Source organism: Lytechinus pictus, chromosome 5 (assembly GCF_037042905.1).
Source record: "Lytechinus pictus isolate F3 Inbred chromosome 5, Lp3.0, whole genome shotgun sequence".
NCBI lineage: Eukaryota > Metazoa > Echinodermata > Echinoidea > Temnopleuroida > Toxopneustidae > Lytechinus > Lytechinus pictus.
Window position 1 is genome coordinate 39,074,323 of NC_087249.1, and position 23,402 is coordinate 39,097,724.

Consider the following 23,402-nt stretch of genomic DNA (forward strand, 5'->3'; position numbering starts at 1 on the left):
TAAGTATATAATATATTTTATTGCATTTCATAGATCTTTACATGAACATCAAATTACTTAATACATTATTAAAATATGAAATTTTCCAGTATAAAAGAAGCAAGGAATTTGTTGTCTGTTTCCTTGTTGGAGGACAGTTGCATTCTCTGGTACACTGTTAACCTTCTCATCCTCGTTGATTCCGACTCTATCCTTCTCATCATTTTATTTTCTTATTTCAATAATCAGTAGATTCATACAAAATATTCTGTGTCCAAGTCAGCATTCTGGCGAGGACATGGTGGCTCAGCGGTGGGTCACCCGCCTCATGAATTGGAGATTGTGGGTTCAATACCTGGCCAAGTCATACAAAATACTTTAATATGGGACATTCTGCCTATTTGTCAGGTGCTCGATGTATTACATGTAGAATGGAGAAGGGTGACAAATACCCTCATGGTATGCATGGCCAGGGTAAATTAGTTCATTAAAATGGGACATTCTGCCTTTTTGTCGGGCACTCAATGTTTTAAAATGGAGAAGGGGAATAATAATGTTATGTTATGCATGGCAAGGGTAGAATATTTCATGAGAGCTGAAGAGGCTACCCTGAGTAAATAAGAACATTATTAGTATCTTTTTTATTAAGGAAACAGACTAAACTCAAATAAGAGAAAGTTCTATTAAACTCCCAGTCTTTCTTTTAGATCATCAGTCTTCTCTTCACTATCTAAGTTAGCCTTCGCTAAAGTCCCAGCTACGATGCCAGCAAAGATGATCAATCCGAGACGTTTGTTAGAATAGAATTTATTCCAGCAATCCTCTGGCTTGTTGATGTCAACTGTCCATATCTGTGAATGGGGGAATACACAAAAATAAACCATTTTCACAATGTGGTGGATACATCAGGGGGTGTTTCACGAACCAACAATAATTATCAGCGCTGACAAGTTTTAGTCATTACTGGCAACTGCCTATGCTGACAATTCAATTCAATCTAGATTATTGCATTGAAGACGTTGTAGAACAATCTTGAGATGGACACATACGAAGTTTACAGAATATAGAAAAATACATGAAACATTAAATAATTACTTGCGAGTTAACAAAATGTAACCAAATAACTATCAAACTAATGAAAAAGGTAACCCCCCCCCCCCAAAAAAAAAGAGAACTTTGAAATATTACACTATACTTGCATATCAAGATTGAATCTTAAAAATACGTAAACAGAAAATTCAAATTTTAGCTAAAAAATATAAAAAAGGAAAGTGACACATCAATATAACAATTTGAGACCAAATTTAGAGAATTTGGAACTACCTACATGTAGAATGCTTCATAAATGAAGAAAATTTGAATTTATATTTTATGAGAAACTGTTATAATTAAAGAGGGGCCAATTTATGCTGAAATTGAAATGAAATTGGTAGAAGTTTGAATATCAATCTTGATCTTGAAAAACTGGTAAAATCGTCACATTGCAGTGCATTGAACTGACCTGGTGTGAGAGTTTTGCTCCAGCCAGCGCAACAGCCAAGTAGTATGGCATCGTCTGTCCTGCGTTGTACCCTGATAGAACCAAGCAACAGATCATCAGGCTTCCGAAGGCACTCAGCCACTGCTTTGTGTTGTCACCCATGAAGATAGAAGTCGACTTCAGGCCCAACAGCATATCGTCTTTCTTGTCCTGTAAAAAAAAAATACATGAAATTCAATTGAGTTTTGCATGACATCAAAGTGATGTTTCACTAAAATTTGAAGTTGTAAAGTTGTATAAAACACAAGATACGAGAGTTCCTTTGATAACCATTTTCTGTGGACTGCTGAGACAAAAATATTGAGGATGAATGTGTGTACCTGATGACCATAGATGGTGTCATAGACCAATGTCCAGGAGATACCAGCGAGGTAGAGAGGAAGGACAACGCTCCAATCACATGACCCATGGATCACTGCCCACCCCAATATAACTCCCCAATTGAATGCCAATCCTACAAGAAAAATGACAAGATAATACATTTTAAATTAAGAAACCATCTTTTTTTTTTAACTAACATACTTTTTTTTAGTTTAAAACAATGAAAGTAAAATGTGTATATTAATAGTGATTTCAGATTGAGTGTTAGTGCTACAATCCAGATGGCCTTCTCTCGCACCAAAACCATATGTGTGGTTACAAAAAATAATTCGAGTCGGTGACACAACATTTGAAGGATCCATGACATTTGCTCCGGCGACAATTGCTCCGGGCTTTATTTCGTCTAAGGTACAGGTTTAGGGTTGCAATAGGGTTTTATGTTAGGTTTAGCTGTTAGGGATTAGGTTTAGGTTAGGGTATAGTGTATAATGTGTGGAATTTGCAGCGGAGCAATTGTCGCCGGAGCAAATGTCATGGATTCTTCAAATCACACTATTGATAGCGTCACTGAATGATAATCATCCGAAACCTCATGTTGCTGGTTTTGTATATTTTGCTTTGTGGTGCTTGAACAAGATTGAGTCCTGTGCACCAATTGCTGAATGAGGTCTTACCTAGTTGCTATGGATTTAAAGCCATTATTAAACTAAATATTACTGATTCACGAAAAATATAATAAATATCTACATTTGGAGCATTGTGGCCCATTGGATTAGTCTCCGGACTTTGAAACAGAGGGTCGTGGGTTCAAATCCCAGCCATGGCGCAATTTCCTTCAGCAAGGAATTCATCTACTGTGTGCTGCACTTGACCCAGGTGATGTAAATGGGTACCGGCAGGAAGTAATTCCTTAAAAAGCTGTGTGCGCCTTAATCGGTTGCCTAGCTTAGCAGGGGGAATAATAATAGCAGGGCCTTTTTTTAAAGTGCCATGAGCACCGAAAGGTAGACCTGTGCGCTAGATAAGTAGCCACCATTATTAATATCATTATTATTATCATTTATATCAAAGAATAAACTGTTGCTGTTTAAATAAATTTTTTGAAACATATTCACCCCTGTATTACAGACATATGTAAGAATGTAATCATAGTTTTCCCAATTCGAAAGCAGCTCTTTCACTGTCAGGTGGGTATGAGAAATCTCTATTAAAGTCCTGTATAAGCTTCAAATGTTGACAACAAAATTAAATAAATTTATAAAAATTAAGGGGAATGATGGTCTAGTGGTTATGACTCTCATCTTTAATCTGAGAGACGCGAGTTAATTGTAAGCCATGGCATGTTTCCTTCAGCAAGAAATTTATCCACATTGTGCTGCACTCAACACAGGTGAATGAAGTAAATGGATACCTGGCACAAATTTATTCCTCTAAAGCCAGGGTAATTATGCTGCATTACTGTAGAGTGCTTACTGCATAGAGACTTCTGATAAAGGTTTAACCCTAAGAAGACTAGGGGGGGGGGCTGAATCAGCCCCCCCTCAACATTTTTCGCGATAAATCCGCCACGCGAATTTTTTTGACTGCGTCACTCGCTGACTTTTTACTTTTAAGTCTCGCGCAACTTTTGAGACCAAAATTGTGACCCCCCGGTACGCGGTTCCGAAATTACACAACATTTCGTTAGTGCATGCAGACCCCAAATTGCTCAAAAATGTTAATTTGTGTACAAATCCAATGCAAATAGTGTTTTTAGCCAAAATTCATAAAATGTATCATATTTTTCCTTTTACTGCTTAAAATCAATTAATTTTATCTTGTTTATTGTCAAAATAAAGTCTCCGACAATTTCCATTGAAAAAAACAAAAAAGTCGAAAAACAAAGAAATACATAAGAAATTTAGAAAACAATAAAATACATAAAAAATAAATGTGATGTTTTTTTTTAAATAAATTTAATCAGATGCCTATAAAGAGTATGTGAAACAAAAATTAGCATTTTAGGGGCATTATTTTGTTAGTTAGAGCAAACTTATGATTTTACGCATAAATTAACATAATTAATGAGCAATGAGATTTTTTGCCGAATTTGATATTTTAGTATTGTAGATAATGCCATGGGTAACACGCGTGCCAATTTTCGTCGCGATCGCGCGATCGACGGCCGAGATCATAAGGGGGGGCTGAATCAGCCACCCCCCCGTCTTCTTAGGCGTCGAAATAGCCCAGTCTATCTAGGGTTAACCACTGATTGTTTTTTGGGGTAGAGGATTGTATAATAATGTCATACCTAGCACAGCTTGAGGCCAGTAGGTTATCCTCTTCATGAGTGGATAACTGATCACAAGGAGCATTGAAGAAGCACCAAGCGCTACACTGTTTAAGAAAAAGCCAAAGTTGTGGAAAAGATGGGGGAAAAAAATATATAATTCATGTTATTTAAATTGAGAATGTTATTTGTTAAATGTTTATTATGTATTTCAGTGTATATGTGGTATGCAATCTGTTTTACTATGCCCCAAAATTTGTTTAAATACATTGAAACTTGAATTAAGAGCGATAAACTTGTTTTCATACTTCAGGAGAATATTATGAAAGGTATGCTTAGTAAAGACTTCTGTGAGCTGTGACCCTATGACCCCAAATCTAATCAGAACACCGACACTGACACTTGCATGGGGAGGTGACACGTTTGCTCCTGAGACAAATGCTCTAGTCTTAATATCTCAGAGGGCATATGGTTAAAGTGAGGATTGTAATAGAGTTTCTGGGTCAGCACAATGTAAAGATAAGGATCAGGGTTTATTTAGTTTTGTAGGTTAGATTTTATGTCTGGCTTAACTTGCAGATTTTCCATTAGAACATTTGCCGCCAGAGCAAATGTCATGGAACTGCATGGGGGACCTGATCACATAGGATTATCTCTGATATTAATAAATGTTGCATATTATTATTATAGAACAGAAAATAGAATTGCCCAGATCCATGATACACATACGAACAGACATGGGGCACTGCATAGCCTTGGGGAACCCACTCATATAGACATACCTGTACCAATTAAATGAGAGCAGGATAGCTAGAGATGCTGAGAGCTGAGATGCAAGAAAGCACAGGGCTTGAAACTGAGTGATTTCTCCTGCTGCCAAGGGCCGAATCTTCGTCCTTTCAACCTTCAGAATTCAAACAATGTAAAAAAATTCTTCCTGATCATTATTCCATGGTACATCGAGATCTACAAAACTCTGGAAACACCACCTAGGGGGTGTTTAATATGTTTAAGTGTTTAAGTTTGACTAAAATCATGTATAAGTGCTCACATGCACTTGATATTTCACACAAATTCTTATTTATTATTATGCAATCGAGCAAATGTGCTGATGCATTGTATACCACACGCAACAGGGAATTTAAGTTTTGTGAAACAACCTCCTTACATCTCACTGACAGATGCTTTTAACTTACAGGCGACTGTTGATCAATATTCCCTGATCATTGCTTGGTCATTCTTTTGACACATTAATAAGATTGAAAAAAGCAAGTCAACCTTTTTTTTTTTGACAATCAATTACTTGCCATGTAAATGAATGCCATGATAACAATGTCAAAGATTGACAAGGCAGAATGAAAAAAAACACCCCAAAAAATGTTTTGAATCACACCATGTAAAATGCAGAAAAAGATCAATGGAAACGATAGAATGAGACTCCTTCCTGTAGTTATATATATACATAGATTTATTTAGACTTTAGACTTTGAGTCCTGTTGCAAAAAAGTTACCATTATGGTAACTTTACCATCCAATGGCAATTACCATGTAAACAATGCTCAACAGCCAATCACATTCAAGGACTCAATGGCAGTAGCCATTGGCCGGCAAAGTCACCATTAATAGTAACTTTCATGCAACAGGGGCTCTAAACAAGTACATAATTACAGATTTGTCAAAATCCTTGTCCCACATGTCGTTAATGATACAGCCAGCTCCTCTCATTAGCAAAGCTCCCAGACCGAAGATACCCAACATGTAAAAATCAGGGAGTTGACCAGGTGAGGCAGCCATTGCTATACTCCACGTACACGGCAGGTACAACAACCAAGTACCTGAAACAAGACATTTATAAGAGTACAATAAACAAAGGAAAGCTGAGTTTGGAAATACTTTTCCAAAATATGCTTGGCATATAGAAAGTGTAATCTTGACCTAAATATACAACATTCTTCTTTTGAAAACTATTCCATTTTTAAGCCTAGATCTCCAGCTTTATCATGGTGTAAAAATTAATTGGGCTCTTGAACAAAAATGAAAAGTAACAAGAGCAACTTTTGAAAATATATTCTAGATCAAACGTTTCACCTTCATTACAAAAGTTTTGAGATACATGTAGTTCAAACTTGACATGACATATGAAAGAGTGAGCGTTCTACCTCACAAAGATACCAAAAACACGATATTGGATAAATATTCAGATCAGCATAAGCGAATTAAAAGAAGTGTTTTGATCTGCACCCAGCTCATTAGATATGCAGAATCTTTATAGTCATGTATATCATTTGGGTGAAAGAAGACTCAAAATAAAGATCTTGTACCCTGAAATTACCTATTGGTTTATCGAGCCTGATGAGACGAAGGTAAGGCTGCACCTTGGTGGGAGCCGCGTTGACGATACCAGCTGGACTCAGACTAAGATGTCGCTTTGATTCTATTCCAACAGGAGCTCTTGAAGTTAACCTCCAGGATCTCTTACTATCTGACAAGTCTAAGATAGAACAGTCAGTCCTGAAAGCATTTGGAAATGGTTTAGGACTATGATGCATTGCAAACCAACGACACTGCTGTACTGGAAATGTGATAGAACTGCTACCTAGAGGATTGTCTGGGGATATTGAACTGCAAGATGGCTGCTGCTGATGATGCAAAGTTGTATATTTTGTACAAGTTCTATCTTCTAAGGTCCTACGGTCCTTTGGTAGAGTGTCTAACCTGGCCCTTCCATAAACGCATGACCCACGTACATGTACTTCATTTTGCTGCCGAAGTCCAGCTTGAGATAAACATATTGCACTTTTTAATGGATTATGAATCGTCATCCTCCAGGGAACCATGGACAACCTTGAAGTGTAGCAGGTCACAGCAGAGATACATGTAGCTGCCATTTTTACAATCCTGATAAAAACAAATTAGAGATTTGTTAAGAAACACAATTACTGTTCAAGCGTATTTAAGTTCAGGGAATACATTTGGTCATTTTCAAACATAAGTGGACATGGGGGTGAAAATTAAAACTTGCTCAAAATCAGTAGACTTCAATGGTTTTTTAAACTAGACATCTCAAAGTATGTTTTTTCATTTCAGTTACATAAAATTATTAATTTTGTCTGGAAATACAGTGAATTTAGTGCAAGGGAAATTTAATGTTACAAAATGCTGATTTTTGCATTAAAATTCACATATTGCCTATCACAATATAAAATTTGTATTAGAAGCCTATTTGTTGGTAAGATACAAGTTCTGTATTGTATCTAACTCCTAAATAAGAAAAAAAAATTATCTGAAGTGTTTTTCTGAAAAAAGTAGATCTTTAAAGATTTCAAAACTGGATGTCGTGTCACTCACGTTTAAAAGACAAAAAGTTTTCTAGACCTGTGTATTCTGAAAATTTATTTATCCCAGTACAGGAGCAAATACAGTTTTCCCATACCTTATTGTATATAAAGTAACTTGGTCCAATGTGTTAAGGTTAAGCTATAATTAACTGTTAAAGTTGTGTCGTGTCACTCACAATGTCGTGTCACTCACGAAATGTCGTGTCACTCACGGTCTCATATTGTGTATAAAAAAAGGACATCGAATAATTTTTAAAGCATTTTACAAGATAAATTCAGGGATGGAGTCAAAATGTTGTTCCTGACATCATTTAGGCCTATGAAAGGCTAATATTTTTTTCCATTTTCCCAACTTCACCCCTATCAATGGAAATATTGAATTTGACGTTGAGTTCATCTATTTTCTTTCCTCTCCATGGTTTCCTCAGTTTCAAAAATCCTGACAACTTTCCATTCGTGTGAAGACTCGGATCCTCATTCATATTTTAATGATGTACTGAGATAAAAGAATATATAACATAATCAATCAACACAAAATTATGAATATATCAAGAGAAAACCACTATACATAGTAATGAACATATTTATAGTGCATAAAGATTTGGCGATGGTTCAAGTTAGTCAGGTATGACTTGAACATTCTCTGTCTCCATTTACAGAAATGAGCAGAACGTTCACCTATCTTTTTAGGAATGTTATTTCTTTGTCTTACTAATTAAGAAAGGTTTAAAGCTACATGTAACAAGGTCAGGGATCTTATTTTGAAATTTGCAGAAATAGATGAAATATTCTTATGGTAGAAAAGAGTATGAAGAAATCTCTGTGAACACCAAACATTCTTTCAAAATCAGAAAAACCACGTTCCTTCTGATTAATTAAAATTAACCTTTTTTGCCACAAAGCATGTGTTCGAGGACATGAAATAAACAAATTTTTTGCGCAAGAACATCTCAGGTGAGAATACACTGAAATTTAAAGAGCATTCTGGATATTGCTTGAAGTAGCTACATGCCTGGTTCAAAATCATTCTTTGTTCGGCCACCATTCATACCACTAGTGATGAACTAGGGTCTACACAGCAAACTACCGTGAGCGGGCCAATGTGGGTTCGGAGCAGATTTGCATTACACACAAAAATTGATAGAGTAAATTAGGTAGGTACCAACAAGTCCTAACCAAGACCGAAAATTTGCATTTAAGCAACTTTGGTGAGTTGCCTTGTTTTCATGTAGATCAATTTTTCTTGGGAGGTACCCTGGTTAGAACTGAGCTGGACCTCGTGGGAAAAAGCTATAGAGGTATAGGGGGAGTATTTGATGGTTGGGGATGCTGAATTGAATTTCAGTGTAACATCCAAGGGCTCATCAAAGGAAAGGCTAATGATATGAAGTTGTACATGTAGGTAATACTAAACAGACTGTGCTGTGGCTTTTTGCAAGAATCAGGTACTAACTATGCGTCTTTCACCTCGTGGCTTTCCATGTATTACTCGTGGTTTGGTTTATTATCAGATATGATAATTAGCAATGAAAAACAGCTTGCAAGATTCCTGCTAAAAAATCATAACTCTGAATTTTGGTACAGTGCCTTTGGAGGGGTCCACATACAAGCAGTGTTCAGGAGAAAACCAATGCTTGATGAGTTGAACTTGATCCCTATTAAAGTTTCTCACGGATTTATCTATCTGAAGTGTGCAGCCAAGTAACTGTGGTTTGGTACAGTGTACAAAAAAAGACATTGAAGCTGCCAAGTCCTATTTGGACAAGGCCTAAAATATTTAAGGAGGATAATATTGTAATCCAATATTTCAAGAAAAAGGAGTCATACATGACATCATTGGCTACCAAACCATGCCAGATGGTGCAAGTGACTATTGAGAATACCTTTCTTACAAGGAAAAAATATTCCATCATTTGTGGATGCTGAATTGTAAACCCGTAAACTGTCAAATACAGATAAAGAGTTAAAGTTTTGAATGAAATCAGGCCACAAAAAGAATGTTTGAGTTATATCAATGCCAAGACCACATAACACCTCCTTCAAGTGCCTCCTCCTCCAAAGAGGAGAGTGGTAGAAGCCAGAGTGTGACAATAAATAATGCGGTATGGTATAGGGAATGTGAGTTGATGGGCAAATATGACCATAAACCAAGAATAAATCATTAGGATGACACATTATCAACTTTGAAAAGGCAGGTGTTATGTAATTAAGCTTGTTTTTTGGTTGATTGGATTTAACTCTTGTAAATCATGCCAAAAATAATTTCGTTGTTGAGATAAATGTTGTATTTTTGCACTTGTCGTGTCACTCACGTTTTGGATGTCGTGTCACTCACGGTATATAGGAGGGCACCATTTTCCATATAGAAGGTTTGATTGATTCTGACTATGTGTGCTAGATAGGTACACTATTTACGTACATGTATGGGTACTCACAGTACTCCTGGACCGCTACTTGGGCACGAATCCAATCATAAGTGATAATGGTCAGAAACCCATGTCCAAAATTTGTCGTGTCTCTCACGCATCATTTTTCAATCATATCTACTAAAACAAATTGTAGCATTCAAATCAAACTGGTAGTGGCCCATGCCAGTCCTGCATTGTACATAATAGGGTAGTCATGATTGATTCATAACCTTTAAGTTTAAAGATATGAGCCCTTAACTCTCTCCAATTGTCGTGTCACACACGTTTGAAAATGACCATTTATGACAAAATGATTGAAAGAAATGTGAATTTTCTTTTCTAAGTATGCAAAATAATTGAATTTGAATTTCACCTATATTTATTTAAAAAAAACATGGAAAATACACTTTTGTAAGGATTTTCTGTGCTGATATATATATTTAGACCTATGGCATCACATTTCATCTTCTAGTGAGATTTAACCATCATGAATAGCATAATTAGCACAATGGGCTTCTAAGTTATGTCTCACAAACACTTGAAGTCAACATTAGAACTACATTTCCTAAACAAAATCTATAAATCGAAAACAGAGATCTAGCAACCTAACATTTATTATCAAGTCCCGTTTTAAAATCTTGCAAAATAATCTTTGTTGTTATATTTTAAACATATTGTAAACATTTTGGATGAATTGCTAATATTTGGCAAATTAGCAGGCCCAAAATTGAATAAAAATAAGAGTGTTATGTTATGGATTGGAGATAGACATCTGAAATGGAATATATCGGCTTATGACCTGATGTGGAGTGATAAACCAGTCAAATATCATAATATCAATATGGATAAAGATCTGGCGTTGAAAATAGACTGGAAGAATAGGTTAATGAAACTAGAAAAAATACTACAGAGTTGGAAAAGAAGAAACCTTACGATTTTTGGGAAGGTCACAGTAATGAAGTCTTTAGCACTCAGTCAAGTCATTCATTTGATGATTATAGACACGATACCAGATGAATTAAAAAACAAGTGGAACGCCTCTGGCAGTCTCGCCTGCATTACGCGATTTAATATAGCAGCAGTGCTAACTTTGAAAACTACTATAAAATAATCATTCACAAAAACACCATTCATATAATGACATAATACCACATTCATTGACCATAAATGACATTTGAACGGTGACTTAAGACTTGTCAACTACACCCATGTCCACATTTCATTCACTCTATCTATAAACTTTCAAAGTTATGATGGCAATTCAACAATTACCCCAACATGGCCTAAGTTTATTGACCTTAACTGACCTTTGACCTTGGTTTTGTGACCTGAAACTCACAGGGGATGTTCAGTGATACTTGATTACTCTTATATCCCAAGTTTTATGAACTAGATCCATAAACTTTCAGAGTTAGGATGGTAATTCAACAAATACCCCCAACACGGCCAAAGTTCATTGACCTTTAATGACCTTTGGCCATGGTCATGTGACCTGAAACTCGTACAGGATGTTCAGTGATACTTGATTACTCTTATGGCCAAGTTTTATGAACTAGATCCGTAAACTTTCAGAGTTAGGATGGTATAAATTTAACAAATACCCCCAACACGGTCAAAGTTCATTGACCTTAAATGACCATTGACCATGGTCAAGTGACCTGACACTCAGGTAGGATATTCAGTGGTACTTGATTAACCTAATGTCAAAGTTTCATGAACTAGATCCATAAATTGTCAAAGTTATGATAGTAATTCAACAAATACCCCCAACTTGACCAAAGTTCATTGACCCTAAATGACCTTTGAACTTGGTCACGTGACCTGAAACTCAAGCAGGATGTTCACTAATACTTGATTAACCTTATGTCCAAGTTTCATGAACTAGGTCCATATACTTTCTAAGTTATGATGTCATTTCAAAATCTTAACCTCAGGTTAAGATTTGATGTATTTGTTAAAGATTTTGAAAATAATTCTCCCAACATGGTCAAAGTTCATTGACCCTAAATGACCTTTGACCTTGGTCATGTGACCCGAAACTCAGGTAGGATGTTCAGTAATACTTGATTAACCTTATGTCTAAGTTTCATGAACTAGGTCCATATACTTTCTAAGTTATGATGTCATTTCAAAAACTTAACCTCAGGTTAAGATTTGATGTTGACGCCGCCGCCGCCATCGGAAAAGCGGCGCCTATAGTCTCGCTCTGCTATGCAGGCGAGACAAAAATTAAATAGAATCATCTTCAAATTCATTTGGGGTTCAAATACAGAAAAACTAAAGAGAACGGTTTTAACGAAAAGTTATGTACATGGAGGTATTAATATGACTGACATAAATCATCAGTTGTTGAGTTTTAGATTGAAATGGCTTGGTCAATTTTTGAACGAAGCTAGTGAGAGTAATAGTATATGGATAACTATGAGTAATGCTTGGTTTGATCAGTTAGGTGTAAAGTTATTGCCCAACTGTAACTATGATAAAACCATTCTTAAGACTATAAAAGAGAAAATACCTATATTTTATGGAGAGGTGTTGCACGCATGGATGATGATTAGGTCTCAGGTATGTCTGGAATATAAAGAGCATGAAAATGAAAAAGCTAGAGAGATTTTATGGTTTAATCAAAGTATAATGTTTAATGGCAGTATGTTTTATTATAGACTGGTATATTGCTTGAATCCTATTTTTAAATGATTTAATTGAAAACGGCTCATTTAAGAGAACAGAACAAATTTTTGGTATGTTGAGAATGAAGAAAAGTAAAGCAAATTTAATATTTGATTATATGAAACTCCAGCAAGCTATACCAAAAGTATGGATACATCAAATGACAAATACGAATGCAGAATACCCACTAAATAAAAGAATGGAAGTCCCCTGTATTATTGTTAACAAAAAAGAAAAACGAATACAAGATTTAAGCAGTAAATCATTTTATAGATTATGTCTTGTAATAGGATACCATTTGTAAATATGCACTGTTTATTTCGGCAAACAAATGTGTCTATTAATATTACATGGTCGAATGTTTTCAAAAGATTTTTCTTGAATCTTCAGGAAAACAAATTACGCGAGTTCTGTTTCAAATTTTTTTATAACTTACTACCAACCCAACAAAACCTTCATAAATGGGGTATTGCAAACGATAACAAATGCCTACACTGTAAAGTTGAAGAAGATGTTATCCATGCATTCTTCACTTGCGAGTTAAATGAACCCTTTTTTGTTTATTTACAGAGTTATCAAAGATGTTTTTCATAAAGAAATAAAAATCGACATAAATTGTTTATTCATTCTAGAACATGAGGATTTATACATCGTTTTGGTAGTAGCTCTATGGTGTATTTATAAGTTTGTTCTGGAAAGAAATTTAACTCAGTATGATAGAAGAGAAAATGGTCTTATTTATGTGTTTAAAAGAGAGATAGCAGGAAAAATTTGATTAGATGAAAAGATGCAAAATGTAGACATTAGGCTACCAAGATTATTTCACATTTGAATTCATCTGATATAATATTGTATATATCATTTTGATCCCTAGAGGATACTGCCTTGATTTGTATATTTTGTATTGCTGAATTTTATTTGTTTCATCAATAAATCCTTGATCATGAGGGAAATACCAAAAAAAATATTGTAAAAAGAGTAAGGAAACATATCGCACTCTATTTTTGGAATGTGAATATGCTTGTTTGGTTTGGAATAATTGTAAGATGTTTGGTTTTATATCTATTAGTAATCTAAGCTGGGAGGAAATTCTTGTAGGTGTAGAATTAAAGGATGAAGAAAAAGACGTTTAATGTTTAATCTTCAAAGGGAGGGAAAAGGGCGCACTCATAACCATGGATGAAATTGAAAGGAAACTTAAAGAATGGGATATTATAAGAATAATTATTATTTATTCAAATTTATTATTTAATAAATAATTATTTCAATCTATGAATTGTTCTTCAAAACGGCACTTCGTAACATAGCTCATCGAAGCTTAGACCAAAAGCTTCGGTCTCTGTTATGCTGGTTGTTCCGCTGAACTACGTTGGCTCCACTCACCAAATACAGAGACCGAAGTTCTAGCGCGATCTGTACAGGGGACTCAATGGCCATATGTTTATGTACTTAAGCTCGGATAAAACGGGGAAGTGAAATTGCGCGACAGCCGAAGTAAGTCACTGTTTTTCCCCTTTTATATTTATTTTTCCCCGTTTTGGTGCATTTCAGGCCAAAACGGAATAATGATCTCTATTTTGGTTCAATTCTTTTTCAATATTTTTATGAAATAAAGACAAAAATCGATGTGCCCCGTTGGGGGGATTTTGCATTGTTCACCCCCTAATGGTGGCTGCACGATAGCGAGCCGTCTGTGTACGAGGAGAAATAAAAAAAATAAAAAAATGTTGAAAAACTCCTCGAAACAGACGGCTGCCAGCTGTCTAATCGAAGCTATGTCATATCGAAGCGGTTCAGGCCTATAAAAAAACTGCCTAGGCCCTATAATATATATTGTATTTGCAGTGTACTTTAAGAACACTCCTAGTACCAATGAGGTCCAAACATTAACATGTATGGACCTCATAGGCGACAATGCGTTAAAAACAGGTTAGAAGTCCTGCACCCAAGTATTTTTATGATATTAGTGATTATTACTCGAAAAATGCAAGCTTTGTCCTCATTTGTTTAGCATTTATTAAAAAATTACCCATTAACTATAATCCTACTCATACTATAAATGTTATAAAATAAAGGGAAACTTACATTTGAGTCCTTTTTCGATCTTTTCTTGGCAGTCTGTCCGGTCCCGTCGAGTGCGATCAAAGCGGTACGAAGCTGATTTTCAGATCACGTGATACGAGTAGTCATCACCTGATCGATCGACTATCCTTTTTTAAAGACCGCAACAATTATAAATTTTATTATAAAATATATATAGAATAAATAATTGCATGATATTATATATATTTCTACAATTAAAAATATTTTGTGATATGAATTCAATATTTGACGTAAAAATCGCTATTTAACATAATATTTATTAAAAAATAAAAAATCAAACAAAATAAAAACGCCTTGGACACAGTGCAAAAAACCTAACAATTTGGCCGCGTTCTTAACAATTATCGTAAGGGGCGCTCTATTTATAAATAAAGTTGCATATGTAGCTGTCTACCGCGACAGGAACAGCCGCAGAATTGAAGCCAGAAGCGTGGGAAATTGCCAGAAAATTCAAGAAAAGAACCGGTGAGTACTGATTTAACAGTACTAATTTATTAAGTAACATTTATTGAATCATTACAAGATTTATTTTTTAGTAAAACAAAGCTTAGTTCTAAGCTAGGGCGGCCCAAATGCGCGTGAGTGGAGTCCCAGTTTATTAGCACGGGTAAGTATTGGGGTGTCGCCTAGGCTAGAGTGTTTAAGAATGGATACACGACATCGGTCTGGTAAGAAACCTCATTTTTCTATTAAAAAAATTTGGGGGGAAACAGTCATACCTTTAAGTTATACGCATGTAATTTAATAAAATTTTAGTTTAAAATAGGATCGCTAGTTAATTATTAGTAATTTTTAATGAAGCAAGGACAAGGCCACTCATTCAATGAACAAGGTTATGATATAACCTTGTTCTCAGTTACATCTCCATGTGTTGCAAAATAAGGGTAGCAATGTTTGGCTTATTTTCTCTTTTTCTTTGGGACAAATGCTTGATTTTTTTACACTGTCAGTTTTCATTACAGCTGTTCATCATATAACTTGACTCTTAAGTAAATTTGATTCTTTAAATTATTTTTTCTTAATTAAAAATAGAGATTGAAAAATGAAAATTTTCTTACCATATTACTTTCCACCAATAGAGGGCGTACACAAAAATATGCCTCAAATTTAAGTTTTTGAGCGCCCTGATGAATACAAAAATTATTTCCTGGTTACTAATGAAAAATAAATTGCAAATGTATGGAAATTAGTAATTTTGGTCACAAAAGTGATATTTTAATGATTTTTTAAAGTGTGTGCTCTATACAGCATTGGCATACCATAGTCCTACCTGTACTCTGTAGATTCCCCACAGGCAGGATGGTTGCAGTGAACAAGTGGACAAGGCCAGGGAATTTCCTTCTAAGTACTAACCTACTAGTTACAGTCTTATTTTGATGATACTTTCGCTAGGCACAGTCCCATATGGGTGTCTAGGCTCACGCTCCGTGATGTTATGACAATATCAAAATCATAAAAAAGTATCATCTCTAAGAGTCCAGGCTAATATTTGAATGAGTGGGCTCAGTTCAGATCAGCTCTGGACTGATGCAAATTGTATTACTGACACAAATAGACACGTGTGGGACTGGAATAATCGTGCGGAGGAAAAAACCTAGAATAAGATGCGATATTTTCAACATTTCACTTTAAACAGACTATTACACGCAATCTGTATGCCTATGCCATGAACTATACATTTTAATGGAAAACAAATATGATGGAGAAAGAATACGATAAAATTCATACTTACTCCGATTACCAGGCTGAGCTGCAGCTGTCTGATTTTGATTTTACTTTTAGTCTTGTTACCATTATTACAATTAGGCCCATAACAATTAAAATATCGCTGTACTTGTTTACCTTGATTTACCTTGATTTACCTTGATGGCCACATCTCACTGTCTTCATGACGAGGGTGTACAGATGAGTGTGGCAGGGTTAAGGAGGCTCTTAGAACCCATTTAAAAACCCAATTTTGATAATTGTATCTTAAATTGCAGGAGTGTTGGTGCGTCAACTGTGGACTGTGGGAGTTTATTCCATTGATTGACAACCCTTTGGCTAAAGAAGTGTTTCCGTATATCCAGTCTAGATCGTTGCTTGGAAAATTTAAGAGAGTGTCCTCTTGTTCTGGCACACTCTACTCTCTGGAAATAATTGTCCGGGTTTGATTTGTCCATTTGTGTTTATAGGGGTTCAATTCAGGGAATTGCCAAGGGTATCGTTTTGTTTCCCATACTCGTTCAGGGTATACAGTGCGTCCCAGAAAAAACGAAACCGAGATTTAGCGATGATTTATCATAATTTAAAGGTCAAGTCCACCCCAGGAAAATGCTGACTTGAATAAATAGAGAAAAATTAAACTAGCATAGTGCTGAAAATTTCATCAAAATCGGATGTAAAATAAGAAAGTTATGACATTTCAAAGTTTCGCTTATTTTTAACAAAATAGTTATATGAACGAGCCAGTTACATCCAAATGAGAGAGTCGATGATGTCACTCACTCACTATTTCTTTTGTTTTTTATTGTTTGAATTATACAATATATTTCATTTTTTATAGATTTGACAATAAAGACCAACTTGACTGAACCATATAGTATTAAACAATGCTAATTCCACATGTTCAGGGAGGAATCAATCGTTGTATCACTCGACAATTAGGAGAAAATGAGAATATTTCATATTTCAAATAATAAAATACAAAAGAAATAGTGAGTGGATGACATCATCAGTCTCCTCATTTGCATACCAGCCAGGATGTGCATATCACTGTTTTGTGAAATTAAGCGAAACTTTAAAATGTCATAACTTTCTTAGTTTACATCCGATTTAAATGAAATTTTCACTGTTTTGCTTGTTGGATTTTTATCTTTTTATTCAAATCAACTTTTTGTTGGGGTGGACTTGTCCTTTAATAAGAAATACAATAGACAAATGACCTACCATTGTAAAGCTTAGAATCTCCTCTTTCATCTGAAATTACTTAGATTATTTCTCATTCACGCATGAGTGAGCAAAACCAATTTGAAGAGGGGATACCAAAAAGTCATTTGGCGGGCTGTATCTGGGTTTCAAAAAGAAAACCACATTTTCTAAAAAGTTCAATATCTGCTCTTTAATTTGATACCTCAATTACAGAAAACGGTCAAGAAATAAGAAAGTTCTGGTTATTTGAAATAAGGCTTGAATTTCAATAATTTCATAAAATGAAGAGGTTTTACAGGCTATCGTTCAAACTCACTCGACACTCCGTTTTGTTGACGATCAGCCATGCATTAAAGGGGAATCCAACCCAAATAAAAACTTGTTTTTATAAGGAAAAGAAAAATCAGACAAGTTGATAGGTGAAAGTTTGAACAATATTGGACAAACAACAAGAAAGTTATGAATTTTTAAAAGTTATAAATATTGGTAATCACTATACCCATGGAGACTTCAAATTGGCCGCATATGGGAAGTCATAGTGATGTAAGGCAAGGACTACTCTTCCATGTACTCCAATACATATTATGGCTAAAATGTAATTTTCCCCAAAAGTTTTATTTCAAATCATATTTTTCTTTCATGAGGACATAAAACAATATACTACCTGGGTTATATTTAGATTACTGCCCCAGGGGAATGGGTACTTAGGAGAAAACCACAAATCCCTGATAATAAAGTACGTGGCCTATGGGAAAGTAGTCCTTGCCCCTTGTCATAATTTACTTACTCAGTTGCCAATTTGAAATCTACATAGTCTCAATTATAAAGCAGCTATAACTTTTTTATTGCTTGTCCGATTTCTTTCAAACTTTCACCATTCTGTTTAATCTATTTTTCTCCTTCCCAACACAACATTTAATAGCCAAGGCTGGATTCCCCTTTAAGTCTTTTGTTAACCATGCGATAGCTTCTGTGGGAAACCGGTGAAAACACGTTTATTTAATGAAATTATGGAAATACAAATTGTTTCGAGGGAACGTAACTTTTTTACTTCTTGACCATTTTTTGTGATTAAGGTATCAAATTAAAGAGCAGATATTGAACTTTTTAGGCATGTGATTTTCTTTTTAAAATTCAGATACCCCCCGCCAAATGAGTTTTTTTGTATCCTTTCTTCAAATTGTTTTTGCTCACTCATGCGTGAATGAGGAATAATTTAAGTCATATCAGATGAAAGAGGAGGTTCTAAGCTTTACATTGGTAGGTCATTTGTCTATTGTATTTGCGATTAAGTTATGATAAATCATCGCTAAATCTCGGTTTCGTTTTTTCTGGGACGCACTGTATACCCTGAACGAGTATGGGAAACAAAACGATACCCTTGGCAATTCCCTGAATTGAACCCCTATAAACAAGTACAGCGATATTTTAATTGTTACATGTCACGGACGTCGGTTTTACCTTTACCTAGATATCATTGGGTTTAGTACGGCCCCCACCTCCAACACCTCGCGCAAATCAGACTCTAAACACGTATAGTGATGACTGTTGGGGCAAAAAGTAATAATAATAATAATAATGTGGTTCTTATATAGCGCATTTCAGACCTGAAAGGACTCTCAATGCACTTTACAAAAATAAAAATTATACAATATAAGGAATTACTTAGAATAACAATTGGCAACAGCAACATTAATCAGTTACATACATGTATGGCATAAGTATTTGGAAAGGCCTAGTTGAATGCTTCATTAAAAAGAAATGTTTTAAGTTGTGATTTGAAAAGTCCAGGGTTATTTTGTGATCGGAGAGTACTGGGGAGGGAATTCCAAAGGGTTGGGGCACTGTAGGAGAAGGACCTTTCACCATGCGTCTTAGTTCTTTATTAGTCTGGGTACTTGAAGGAGTAGTTGAGTTGATGATCTAAGTGTCCTAGAGGGGGTGTATGGAGAAACAAGTTCAGAAATATATTGAGGGGCAAAACCATGTACAGCATTAAATGTTATTAGAAGGACTTTGAAGCGAATTCGTGATTTGATAGGTAGCCAGTGAAGTTCTTTGAGGATTGGGGTGATGTGGTTGTGTTTCTTGGATCTGGAGACAAGTCTTGCGGCTGAATTTTGGATTCTTTGGAGCTTTGCTATATCTTTGTCCGGGGTTCCGTACAAAAGACTGTTACAGTTATCAAGAAGGGAAGATACAAAAGCATGAATGAGGATCTCAGTCACATTCTTACTAAGGTATGACCGAATCATTCCAATACGTCTCAGAGCAAAAGAGGCCTTGCGACAAACAATATTTACGTGTCGGCGCATGTTCACATTCTTATAAAAAAGTACATCCTTCATATAACATTTTAGTATTTTTACCCTCGAAAATTTTATTTGACCCTAAACACGTAACTTTCCTAGCGAAATATATAACCTTTTTTCATTATTTTAGTGTTTTGGGCACCCTTACTACGTTACGTACGTAACGTGCCCTATCTTGAAAAAGACATCCTTTTTACGTGTTTTTTTTTTGGTCGTGCATGGTATCCACTCGTCAATGTAAGTGCCCCCCCCCCCCCCCCCCCGATGAGTGCAGACCTCGATCGTACCGAGAAAAACACTGAAAATATCATATTTTATAAGGAAATAATATTTTGATGATCGGTGGGTCTGTGACAAGGGAAGTGTCATTTTAAGGCATGATGGTGCTATGTGGGAAATTATTACACAGGGGTGGATCCAGCCTTAATAGGGGGGGGGGGGGCGAAAAAAAATTTCAGCCATATTTTCCCGATCGGCCGCTCGAAGTTGATTTTCTTTTTGAAGGGGTGGTCTTAATGTTCACTTCCTATCTTTATTCTTATAAATCAATGTAATAATCTCATAAGATAAATAATGCGAGCTAAGATTATTTTTGAAATTTTATGTATTTTGTCCTAAAATTTGAACATTCTGGGCAATGTTTGTGATCCTGAACAAAATGTGTATGCAACTAGATAATTACTGCGAGCGCGAAGCGCGAGCAGAAATTTTTATTATATATTTTTATCTGATCGAAAAGGGATTGCTTGCATAACTGCAAACGCTATGAAGACATGAAGAAATGCTTACACCATGAAGACATTTCATAATTTAGAAATCAAATGATGCAAGCGCGAGCTTAAACTTTTTGAAAATTATAAGCACATGTTGTAATTTTGAACAGGATATTTTGATGCGAACGCGAAGCGCGAGCGGAAATTATCATTATATTATTATATTGTAATATATTAATTATAATAATTATAGTAATAATGATGATAATATAATAATTATATAATAATTATATTATTATCAATATCTAGACCTATAAACGGGACACTCGATTCCATTTTTTTTTTAAATCATGAAAAAGATGAGTAATTAAGGAACTTCCTACATTAATAGTGGGAGCGCAAAACGCGAGCAGATTTATTTTTTATTTCTTCCGGGAATTTTGCATATAACACGGCGCGAATTTAATGCCCCCTTGAGCAGATACTTGCCAAAAATTCGTTGCTGAAAAGCAAAAATAGCATATGCGGACTTGGGGAGTGGCGGCAGTGTCTACCCGCCCTGGATGACCAGAAGATCTAAAAAAAAACTACTTTACATATTTTGAACCAATGTATATATAATTTATTGCAAGAAATACACGAGTCCCGTAGCCGGGGAGGGGAAAAAGTAGTGTGAGTAGAAAAAATAGTGTGGAAAACAAAGAGAAAAGGCATTTTCGATATTTATCCCGCGCAGAGCACGGAAGCAAAATTTTGTATGAAGATGAAAAAGAAGAACGTCTCATTTATTCTTTTGACAAAAATAAGAAGGAAAAACAATAAAGCTACATCACCGTTCTTCTCTTTTCTCCCTAGCTCCGCTTTTTCTTTTTCTCCTTTTTCCCTTTCTTTCTTTTTTTCTTTTTGGGGGCGACCGCCCCACCGCCCCTTTGGCTATATACGCGCCAGTCATAATATGAAGATGATACGAGATGAAACTTGTCGATATTCCATTCTGAAAAAGGGACAATTTGATTAGTAAAATAATCTCTTATTTATTAATCTTATAAGCCTAATGAGAGCGCGAAATCTGTTAATATCATGGCCTGAAAACTGGACATTTAAAGCACCTTTGTGATTATGAATTGGATGTATGAGTTAATATGTTTTTAATAATTAATGCAAGCGCTAATCGCGTGGCGAAATTTTTGATAAACTGTCATGAAATGGGGATTTTAAGCTGTTTGTTATAGAACTAATATTGAGATATACATACTCACCAATCAAAATGCGAACGTGCAGCGCTAGCTGATACTTTTGACAATTAGACCTGCATAGGGATATTTGAGAACTTTATGGAAAACACGAAAATAATAGGCACCTGACGAATCAAATTTTGCGAGTGCGCTGCGCGAGCAGAAATTAATATTCAGACCATAAAACTGACATTTTTACAAAGCACTTTTAAACATAAATATTTAAATAAAAAAAAATAATGACAATTCGATTTTCAAGCTGAAATGTGTTTTGTGTATTGACTTCAAAACTTGATATTTTAAGCTCCATATTAAGCAAAATATGTAAATCACCTATCAGGCAATGCGAGCGTGAAACGCGCGCGAAAATTGTAAAGCTCGCAGAAATCTGTTTGCGCAGAAATGCTAGTTTTCACGCTGTGTCAAGGGGAAAGGGCGAAATTAAACTTACCCTGCGAAACATTTCTCATACACTTCACTTGCCCTTTTATTCAATTGAAATAAAACGAATACATTCAAGCATTTTGTAACAATTTTTCCACCCAAACTGAAATTTCAACACTTAGTAAGCACAACATTTACCCTTTATGTGCCAGCTGGATCTGAGGACATAACTGAATCTGAAGAAAAAAGTTTATATCAGACATCTCCAGCATTTTTTCACTAAGTTTTTATCATTTAAAGTGGGTTTACATTTCATTTTTCATTCAATACTCATTTCTCCACACTTTTCCCAAGCTTGACAATGATTAACAAAATGAATATCAAGCCTAAGCCATTTCATGTAAATCACAGCTCAGTGTAAAGCAAATATCGTCACTATGGCCTCGGTGTAGGGGGAGCGGGATGGGGCGCAATGCACTCTTGACTCTTCGAAATGTTTTGAGCAAGGAAACAAGTTAAACAGGTAAAAGATATCTTCAAATCAATTTTACTAGCTAAATTCCACGTGCCCTTCATGATTAAGGTCTACTTTTACTCGCATAACTATTTCAAAGTTCTGCGCAAATCATTTTTCACTAAATTTTCAAAAATAAGTGGTGCTCACTCAAGCGGAAACATTTTTCGACAGTTATATCGTCATTTGCTTAAATGGATCTCTACCAATGTTAAAATGTGGAAAAATCACCAGGATATTACCAATTTATAATTTTACAGGCTTTTTTCTAAGTGTAAACTTTTTTTTGATACGCACTGTATATTAAATCATGCATCGTATTCATATTTACAAAAGTGCTTTAAATGTCCAGTTTTCAGGCCATAATATTAACAGATTTCGTGCTCTCATAAGATATTAATTTAGTAATCAAATTGCCCCATTTTTAGAATGGAATATCGACAAGTTTCATCTCGTGCTTAGGAAGAGAAATAGGAAGATAGTCATCATTTTCATATGATGACATAATGTTCTTAGAATGTCCCGATCAAAACTCAAAGTAATAATAATGAAACATATCAGCTCTTTTTTAAATGTGATTCTTATCCACCTCACAATTTTCCAACAAAGTGGTTGAAATACAGAGCTTAAATTGACCCCTTTTCAGATCGGAATATCAAATATTTTAAGCTCGCGCTTCGCGCTCGCTTTATTGATTTTCATGATA

The 23,402-nt window shown here is 35.2% G+C and overlaps 1 protein-coding gene across 8 annotated transcripts; it reads right to left on the minus strand.

Moving 5' to 3' along the window:
- Window positions 1–16,875, minus strand: LOC129262017 (4-hydroxybenzoate polyprenyltransferase, mitochondrial-like). Of its 8 annotated transcripts, none has more exons than XM_064100347.1 (9): window positions 16,481–16,838; window positions 12,371–12,426; window positions 6,442–7,007; window positions 5,778–5,944; window positions 4,892–5,013; window positions 4,131–4,216; window positions 1,840–1,973; window positions 1,481–1,669; window positions 1–830 (listed from the first exon to the last, which is right to left on the minus strand). In XM_064100347.1, exons 3-9 carry the CDS (start codon window positions 6,995–6,997, stop codon window positions 663–665), a joined length of 1,422 nt encoding a protein of 473 aa, XP_063956417.1. In that variant the 5' UTR covers window positions 6,998–7,007; window positions 12,371–12,426; window positions 16,481–16,838; the 3' UTR covers window positions 1–662. The 8 variants fall into 8 exon arrangements, with proteins under 8 accessions (XP_063956417.1, XP_063956415.1, XP_063956416.1 ...); XM_064100345.1 differs by having other exon boundaries at window positions 16,471–16,800; XM_064100346.1 differs by lacking the exon at window positions 16,481–16,838 and adding an exon at window positions 16,361–16,429.
- Between the last annotated feature and the right edge of the window lie 6,527 nt (window positions 16,876–23,402).